The sequence below is a fragment of the Pteropus alecto genome, unplaced genomic scaffold (genome assembly GCF_000325575.1).
Source record: "Pteropus alecto unplaced genomic scaffold, ASM32557v1 scaffold95, whole genome shotgun sequence".
Classification (NCBI taxonomy): Eukaryota; Metazoa; Chordata; class Mammalia; order Chiroptera; family Pteropodidae; genus Pteropus; species Pteropus alecto.
Window position 1 is genome coordinate 19577966 of NW_006441071.1, and position 10250 is coordinate 19588215.

The window sequence follows — 10250 nt, forward strand, 5'->3', positions numbered from 1 at the left end:
GGTGTGGCGGGGGGCGGGGGGGGGGGGGGGAGGGGGGAAGGATGATCGGTTAGGATGTATGAAGAAGAAACTTTAGTGGAATAGTCAATATAATCTTAAATTGTCTGTAAACTTCATTCCCCCTTATGTATCATAGATCTTGCTAATTAGTATGTAGATTTATAATTTGTGAAGCAAAATTTATACCTCTGTAGTCCAGCAACTCCTGACAAGGTACTTGGAGTCACTCTCAGCCTGTTGAAAGATATTATCAGTTAGTTCATGGGGAAAAAAAAAAATGATCTGGAACTTGTGGGTCATGTTCATTTAATACATAAAACTTGGTGATAAACAACTTAGTATCTTTTCTGAAAATTATATCTTTTCATAGTAAAATCAATATACATAACTATAAAAAATAATTCAGCCTGATAGAGATTACTTTATAATTTGAACATTATATTCTAAGTTAAGATAGACCTCTGCTTTCATTTTTCTAGTTTATAGGGGCTAATTCTTGTCTTAATGATTTGAGAACAAACCCATTTAGGACCTTTGCTTTCAAGGCTTATTTTTTTCTCTTCTTATTTTCTTAGCAGTGGAACTGAGCTGGTACATTTTAAGACCTGTCCAAAAGACATACTGAGAGAGAAGGGAGTCATCATTCAGTGTGGTTACCTATTAATATCTCTGGTGGAAAATGAGATAGAAGCTATTGCATGGAAAGATGTATTGGATTATTTGTGGATTTGATTCCGTTAAGCTATTTCTCAGGCTCCTTTCCAAGGCTAATTAAAAAAATTGAGTGTGCTGTTTATTCACCCCAAAGAGAGTGTTCTTCGAGGACAGCTAGAGGAGGAGTAGACTGAGAAGCTATTTATAAAACATATTTCAATCAAGATCTTAGAAATATAGCTTAAATTTTTTTCCCCTAATTCCATGGCGAATTTCCTACCTGGTTTGATGATGTGTTTATGATGGGATAACATTTCTCACATTTTATCTATATGTTGACAATATGAAGTCAAAGTATCAGGAGTTCTAGCCAAACATCAGATTCTTAACCTGAAAGAGCACTTAGTGTTTGAAAAAGATTTCTAGTTTTCTTGCTGTAACCACGGTTTTCCATATGTTTTAAATAAACTTCTTTTTTTTCCCCCCGCCAGTGGCAAAAATAGGATGTTTGAAGTGATTGGAGAAACACTGGAGCATGATTTCCCAAGCTGGATGGCAAAGATCTTGAGACAGCTTTCTAACCCTGGACTGGTCATTGCTGTGGTTTTGGTTATGGTGTATGTGCTATCCCTCTTCACAGAAAGAGCCTTGGTTATGTTCTTCCTGACTCCTTTTAAGTTTCAGCTTTTTCAGCAATCACTCTCTCCAAGGGTCATTCTGTAACCTAATCAGGTTCAGTGCTGATTACATGGTAGTGAGAGGCTGAAAGTCATTTGCCGTATTCTGATCTTATTGGAAGTAATTCACAGCCATCTGCATCTGTCTTTGCCTGCCTAGGATTATAAGATTTGTTCCCAAGTAACCAAAATAATTATCAGTAAATAGCTAAAGCAAGGGAAACATAACTGCTAAATCCAATGAGCACTTTGAGCTTTCCCCCACCCCCTGGCCCCCACTTCTTGTTCCATAAAGCGGATGGCTGTGAACACACAGAAATGATGAACATCTAAGTTAATATTTCCCTTGGGGGCCCTACGGACTATATTTTAGGGCTCAGGACTTAAGGGGGCTTAAAAATCATCCTGTCCTTGTTCCTAGAAGGTCATCAGCAACTATGTGTCTATAATAGTAGAATCAGAGGACCAGAAATGTCTTAGAAAGTTCACTTAGTCTATCTTTTTAAAGTCAGAGGTGACGTTCAAAGGGGAACTTAAGAAGGGGTTTTTGTCCCCATGTTATTTTCACTGGCTTTTGATTCTTGGCCGCTGCAGATAAATACATTCTAAGTAAAACTATATGCTTACTAGGGAAGAGCTACGGAAAGGACCCTAGACCTCCCTCTCATTCCCTGAGACCGTCCTAAGCAGAAAATCTGGAACCGCCTGTTCTGCCAGTCAAAGAGGACAGATATAAAACCACCCTTAAGGACACTTTAGAAACAAAGCTGACACAAAAATAAATGTAAAACTAGGAAATTGCAGAGAGAACTCCCAATCTTTTGAAGTAAATGAGCTAGGTCTGGGCCAAGCCTCCACCATGATCTTTTGTGATGGTCACTGTCATGAGCCACATCAGCAAAGGCAGGTATTGTAGTCTTCAATTTTATAAATTAAGAAATGGACTTAGAGAGGTGAAATGATTTTCTCTAGGTGAGAATATAGCAAAATAGTATTAGTAAGACTTTGACAGTAAATCCAGCGTTCACCCCTTTACACCATGACACCTTCTTTGCAGGAGAGCTAATAGCCTGTAGGGATAATTAAACAATAAAACAGATTACTATTATATATTACAGAACCTTGATGATGGGGTGGCATTTAGAATCAGACAGTAAATCTCTGGTACAGATGTATTAGGAAATGCAGCATGTTTTACCAGATGGCCCTTAAAGTGACTTGCAATCTCCATGTTTTTATGATATAGCAGCTTCTGAGAGCATGTTAAGAGTGACTTTTAAATGCCTAGGACCTCCAGTAGTATAAATGAGATCTTGTTTAAAAAAGGAAACACAAAACGATAATCAGATTTTATGACTATATTCTTAACTTATCGAGAGACATTTATTTTTAAGCAAAGGAACAACATTGTACTAATGCCATTAATTAAAGATTTAATAAACCATCGTGGGATTGTGGCCGAGGGGTTAACGCTGCCTTTGTTCCAGGCACTATCGATATAGTAACTCATTTAATTTCCACAGTAAGATGTTGGCCTCGCTGATAGCACAGGGAAGGTCTGCCCCAAATCAAATGGCTAATAAGTGAATTCAAATTCGCATCTTCTTATTTCTCACCTTTAACTTCCCCCCACTCATTGGCAGCACCACACCCCGAGTTCAGAATGAGTAGGCATGTTCAGAAGGGCTGGAAGCCACTTGTCAGAGATGGTCTACAACCAGGATGAGCCCACTTTTCTTAAAAGACCAGAGGCAAAAATGAGGATATTATGTTAGTACTTATGTAATCATTTCAAAGTATAAAAACTATTCTTAGTTCATGGGCCCGACAAAACAAGCCAGGAGTCAGGTTTGCCGACTCCCGATGTAGACTGTCAAGGGGAAGGCTGACAGGGTAAAAGTCAAATAGATGTACTGCAGAGTTGACTTTGGTTCTGAGGTTCTGATTTAAAACCTAAATTCCAGTTCATCACTGATTTAATTTTTCAAATCCCGAGGTCTCATCTTCCACTTTATGGAACCTATACAGTTGGCTTGGCTTTTTATTACCTTTAATTAGAGAATGTTACATGTTGCAAGCATTTTGAATTTCCCCAATGGGCCATATTACATCAGCTTAGATGGCTTTTGATAACCGAGTAGAGCTTAGGATAGTTCTCTGCAGGCAGTTTTATTTCTTTAGAGTCTAAAAAATGATTTATAAGGAATATTCATTTAAGGTGCATCACCAGGCAGGAAAAAAAAGTGTTGGATAAATAGAGAATTTCAGAATTGCAAATGACTTGTGAGGTCTTTGAGTTCATCCTCCAAACCCAGGCATTTTTCTAAGAAAAATTCTCATCTCACACACACACACACACACACACACACACACACACACACACACACTCACACACACACACACACACACATTAATTGAGCACCTACTTCATGCTAGATATTGTACCAGATGCTTTCGTGTATGTAATTTCATTTAAACTCCTGCCACTCATATAAGAGCTAAACAAACCCAACTAAACCATGTCAATAGTTCTGTTGCTAGCAGCAGATGGCTCATAAAGGATATAATCTGGCATGTTAGTGAGTAGAGGAAATGTGTTCAGTATCTAGTTATTTGCAAGAAAGAGCAATGCCAGTTACCTTTTTTTTTTAACTGAATATTAATCGGGCATTTAGTGAGTAGAGGAAATGTGTTCAGTATCTAGTTATTGCAAGAAAGAGCAATGCCAGTTACCTTTTTTTTTTTAACTGTATATTTTCTTTCTTTGTTTATTTGTTTTGCTTTAAGTGAAGATGAGCATATTGGCTTTTGCAGAAATGTTTGGCTGGAATTTGCTCTTTCTAGAAATGTAAATGTCACTTGAAAGCCAAGAATATTCCTTTATAAACCATTTTCTTTTTGAAGAAGGGAGAAATGCAAACCATACATCCTATGGAAAAAAATTCATGTTAATTAACTATGGCTATGAATAGGATTATATTCTTAGTTGTAAAAGCCAAAGTAGGGAATTTAAGGCAGAAAGTTAGTTTCCTTTTTATTCGACACATTCCCTAAGCTTCAGTAGATATTCCATTCTCATGGATGCCATTGGCATCAATTTAAAATGTTAATTTTAATTATAATTTAAACTGATGTTAATATATTTCCAAGAAGAAGCTAAAATTAGGCAATGGAGTGTAATAGACAGAGTCCCTGGCTGTGGAGGCAGAGCCTTGGGGCCCAGCCTCTCAGGTCTGCACCTGGTCACTGTATAACTGAGTTGCTTCTTTACCTCTCTGTATCCGACTGAGTCTTCTATCTACAAATTGAGGGGTTTCGAGTAGAAAACATCTTGAAGTCTACTCCAGAGCCACCATTCATTCAATGGTTTAGTGAATGTGAGTTTAAGATGAATCTTGAACTGGAAAATGCCATAAATTTTATTATTTCTTTACATTTAGTTTGACCATCTATTATCTTAACGCTACTGCAAAAGGCCAGAAGGCGGCAAACCTGGATCTAAAAAAGAAGATGAAACAGGTAGGATACAGTGTATTTCATAGAAATAGTTTCTTTATTAATGTCAAGTAGTTGCAAACACCAGGGCATCTCATGTTCTTCTGTGCTTTTTTCATGGTGTAGCAAGCTTTGGAGAACAAACTGCGAAACAAGAAAATGGCAGCTGCACGAGCAGGTTGGAGATATGTTTATGTTTGCAGTTTTAACCCCTACAAACAGTATGCTCTTCCTTTTTATTTTTCTCCAAATGAGGCATTTGATGCAGACTGGCATTATGACCCGAAGCAAATCATTCCACATTCCTGTTGTCGAACTCTTTAGCCCTTCTCAAGCATCATATCCAGAGGCTTGAGTTGTTTTCCAGTGGGAGAAAGAAAAGACAACCAAAGAAATCAGGAATGTAAACTTAGCAGTTGTGATAGAAAAGTGATCTTGCAAATCAACGAAAGATTAAAAAAAAATAGTCATATACAAATAGCAGATACAAATGCAGACTCTCCTGCCCATTTTAACCATTTTTATACATAAAAAGATACACTGAGAAGATCCCATGAGGGTCACCACTGTGGGTGGTCAAAGCCTTTCTGATTCATTAACTTTTCTTTCTTTCTAATCTCATTAATTTTTAAAATATTAGAATCAGGAATATTTTAGTTGCCAAAATTACTGCTATGCTTTGCATTCCATGTGAAAAGTGAGGCCTAAGAAGTTCACTGAAAATCTTTTCCCATTTTTCCCTCCTTCTTAACTTAAAAATCCTTATGTTCATGTGGCTTTTTCCCTCTCTCTGTAAGTAGAAGTAGTAATAATAATAATAATAATAATAATAAAACTCAAATCAAATTAGTTTAAGTAGAAAAGAAATCTGTTAGTCCTCACAACTGAACAGGAGAGTGGTATGTTTTTGGTGGAGTCTTTAGGGTTTTCTATATATAATATTATGTCACCTAGAAACAGAGACAATTTTAATTCTTTTCTGATTTGGATGCCTTTTATTTCCTTTACTATCCTAAATGCTCTGGCTAGGACTCCTAGTACTATGCTAAGTAAAAGTGGTGAGAGCAGGGACCCTTGTCTTATTCCTGATCCTAGAGGAAAAACTTTCAACTTTTCACCATTGGATATAACATGAGCAGTGGACTTGTCATATAGGGCTTTTATTATGTGAGGTATGTTCCTTCCATACCTAATTTGTTGAGAGTTTTTATCATGAAAGGATGTTAAATTTTGTCAAATGCTTTCTCTGCATCTGTTGAGGTGATCATATGATTTTTATCCTTCATTTTGTTAATGTGGTGTATCACATTTATTGATTTGCAATATTTATTTATCAATTTATTGAGCCATCTTTGTATCCCAGAAGTAAATCCCACTTGATCGTGGTGTATGATCCTTTTAATTTACCGTTGGGTTCAGTTTGCTTATATTTTGTTGAGGATTCTTACATCTATATTCATCAGGGATATTGGCCTGTAATTTTCTTTGTTGTGATATCCTTGTCTGGCTTTGGTATCAGAGTAATGCTGGCCTTGAAAAATGAGTTTGGAAGTGTTAGCTTCCTTTTCAGTTTTTTGAGAAGGATCAATATTAATTCCTCTTTAGATATTTTGAATATAAAAACTCAATGTAGAACACAGTTGGAAAATACAGATTTCAGGGTATCTCATTCAGAACAATTAAGCACACTGAAAGCACGATTTTTATTTGCTTCTTTATCTTCTTTTATTTATTCATTCATTCATTCATTCATTCATTCATTTTGAACAGCTGCAGCTGCTGGTGGCCAGTAACTTTCATAGATATGCTGGGGGCTCAGAAGTACTCCTCGCCTTGCTGTTTTAAAGCAATGACTCATGTGAAGGCCCAGAGAACAAGCATATTATGGAGTTGCTGTTTCCCCATTCTAACCCTGATGGATCATCGAAGTCATACTGGTCAATAAGTCATCACCAGTCCTAGTTCCACAAGAAGATTTCCACCTTATCCAAATTAAGGATTTGTTCCCCTAAATCCATTTGCTCCCCACACTCATTTTCTTGACATTTTTCTCTTAATGAACTGAGTTTAAAAGAGGGTGTGATTCATCAATACAGGTTTCTGGTTTACTGAATAGGTTAATTTAAAAACCTTTTGCTCATTATGGACTTTCATTTTATATACTTTTTCTGCCTCATTTTCTTGGCATGGGAGCAGGACTACTTTGCCCTCTTTTTTCCAAGTTAAGAAATATCTTCATAAAGTATTCATTATAAACATTTATTACCTCACTTTTTGAAACCAACACCCTGTTTTTTCTTTTTTTCTACCTGTCTCCCCATCCATGACCTCAACAAATAAATACCCAAGGTCTTTTTATTTGCTGCTGAATTTAGTATGAAATAAGATGGGTTTTTCAGAAGAAATATCCTAAGTGAATTAGGAGCCTGATCAGCATAGAGTTGAAGGTCTCTGTCTTTGGGGATGTACATGGGTCTTAGACAACCTTAGTCTTTATGAAGCTTTTTAAAAAAAAATGACACCATAAGTGATTGCTATTTCATCACAGTCTGATTATTTGACCTCCAATGATTATATGTCCTGAGTTTAGATTCTATATTCTATAATTTTTGTTTGCTTGTTTTTTGTTAAGGTTAGGAAAACACACCCTTTCTTTTGGTGTGTGTTTGCGGGGAGCTTCAGTTCATAGATGTGTTTAAGCATTAATATTTATTTAAAGTTTAAATTGACTTTGAATAGTAACAATTAATGCCTTTAGCCAGCCTCATTGTGTATCTTCAGTTACATCTAACTCAGTGTCCTTTTCCAGAGGTAAGCCAATTTGCCTGCCATTCCCTGAAAATGACTTGCTGATTTTTACTGACTTGTCTTTGAGTTTCTCGTTCTTTTCGATCTTCTACTGACCATAGAATGATTACCCTGTTTCGCTGACAATCCATGTGCTATTCACTTTCATCATATCAAATTCAAGACTTACGTTCTCTGGTCAAATTTGCCAGATTAGCCTTCATTTCTAATTGTATCACTGCCTTGATAGTCTTTGAGTTTATTATTTTATTGATTTCCTTGCAACTTTTAATCATTCTTTTTTTTTCTTGTATGCATGGACTATTCCTATCCAGATTTTAAGCTTTCTATGAGCAGGAATCATCTCTTCTAACTCTTGTATGCCTAGTATAGTGCTGTGCACAGGTAGGCACTGAATAAATGCTTATTAATTAAATTGAATCAATTTAACTTTCAGCAGTTGCACTGTGAAACAAAGACTTCTGTTATCTGCATGAACATATTATGATGATGTAAAAAATGGAATTATCTATCGATATGCTGACTTTATTGTCTCATTCAATTATAATGAAGATGAGTAAATAAAGCTAGTGCTTATTTCTACTTGGATCATTTCTATACTGTGTAGTATAAGATTAGAGGATCGTTTATATGTGTTGCCAAATTTACAATGTGAATTACACTCCCTTGCTCTTGATCTACTTTATAAGGAGGATGATGATGAGAGGTGACACAATGTCCCCCGAGAACTTCATCTCCTAAAGACAATGTACTTTTTGAACAAATGCTCATAGTATATGTATTCAGACATGATATGCTAAGTTTCGGTCTTCCTATACATTAAAAATAAGTTGGATTTTTATTGCACATAAATACCAACCTGATTTAAGTTAAGCATTTTTTGAAATTTTAACTCTCAGTTTCCAGAGAACTTCTGAAAATATTCCCAGACAGAAAGAAATCTAACTATGGGCAGTAAACACACAATACAATATAAATGTGCCTTACTGTTAAATTGAACACCTGAAACTTATTGGATTTCATTAACCAATGTCACCTGTCACCATATAATAATAATAATAATAATAATAATAATAATAATAATAAAAGAATATTCTCAGACTGCTACATGGACACATATCTGAAACTGTGAATGTCACTTCCAAAGCTTTTTTACAACTATTCAGAAAATAGCCTTGCACTGGAAGGACTCTAATTGCTGTGGTTTATTTCTGTGTCGTATTTTTCCATATCTAATGTCAGAATCATAGGAAAAATTTAGAAAGCAAACTAACAAACAAACTGAACTTTACCTTTTATCTTTCTGAGACGAATAAGAAATAAATTCTGAAAAATATATGCCCCAACCAAATTTACTTATCTGAAGAGCTTTCCCATCTATTTGAAAAACCGCAAACTACAGTTCAACACATTCTTTGTGTTATCTCCTTTGGCTTCCGAGAAAAACACATAGCTTTAACTATATCGAGGGGTTTATATTAACAAAACTTTGACCTGAACTATGTTTTTTTTTTTTTTTAATCCTGATGGATCCCAACATACCAGAGCCATACTTCATCCTGACCAAGTCTAGAAATGTGTTGGTGACTCAAGTCTTATTGTATGGCGAGGTATAGTTCCCCTGGTTGCCTAGGAGGTACAGCCTTTGTTGTCTTCGTTCCTCAGTGGATGAGTTGATCTGAAGAGATTTTGTATCAGTTTCCCTGCTTGGCACTCCAGGGCCCTTTGTAAACTGGAGCTCTGCCTTTAACTCAGTCAATTTAGATGAAACTTGAACTATTACATTTTGCTTTTCCAGCCCATTCTTAAAAGAGTATGTATAGATTGTGGGGCAGCGGGCTGATAATAAACACTGGAACCACACTGGATGCACGGTCATCAGGAACCATGATGAAACTTCACCCATTTGAAAAATACTTATCAAACCCTTTGTGTCAAATGTTTATCAAACATTAAGCATCACAAGTATCACTTGCTCTCTAGATTTTCTCCCACCATTTTGCCTTGCTTGCCATATTGATCTCCTTGGTTTCCAGCACCTTTCAGAATGATACTAGAACTTGCAAAGCTGTTTTGGAATTGAACAAAATCATTAATACCTTCCCATTCATGGCAAGACTGTACCTTTCTTTAAAATGACAAAGATATTACAGTACACTATCAGAAATTGGAAAAGAGATTTTTCTCTCTTATTCTCTACCAAGTGCTATATCAAGCAAAATTCAGATACCGTCCTTGTCTTTTGCAGCCATCTTCCAAAGTTAAGATTTTTGGCAGGACACAAATAACCCTGAACCTCAGAATTGGCATCACATACGTAGAGAATATAATGCAAACAAAGTTTAGCTACAATGGAAAACGAAGTTCTTGTATGGAAAACCAAGAGAGTGTTTCCAATAGGAAACTGATGAGTGTACGATGAGAGTCTGATGACTTTTATTGCTTCCCTTGAGTCAAAAATATGAGCCTGGATAATATCCAGTTATAACTTTTTGCCTTGTTTGGTTTACAAAGGTCAAAATGTCTCCACAATTTATTTGTAAGGAAACAGAACCAGAAGAATAAGTAAACAGGCTTCAAAACACAAGAGATTAATGAGGTTGGCAGGTGTTCTCA

General features: G+C 36.0%; 1 protein-coding gene across 3 annotated transcripts in view; it reads left to right on the plus strand.

The window, feature by feature from the left end:
* The window catches only part of TMC1 (transmembrane channel like 1), a 254955-nt gene extending 246836 nt beyond the window's left edge, over positions 1 to 8119 (plus strand). For all 3 annotated transcript variants that reach the window (XM_025051460.1, XM_006918441.3, XM_025051461.1), the window contains 4 exons: positions 1146 to 1271; positions 4772 to 4850; positions 4953 to 5004; positions 6597 to 8119. In XM_025051460.1, the coding sequence (XP_024907228.1) occupies positions 1146 to 1271; positions 4772 to 4850; positions 4953 to 5004; positions 6597 to 6619 (280 nt within the window). In that variant the 3' untranslated portion in view covers positions 6620 to 8119. The remainder of the gene's footprint in view (positions 1 to 1145; positions 1272 to 4771; positions 4851 to 4952; positions 5005 to 6596) is intronic.
* Positions 8120 to 10250: the final 2131 nt, after the last annotated feature.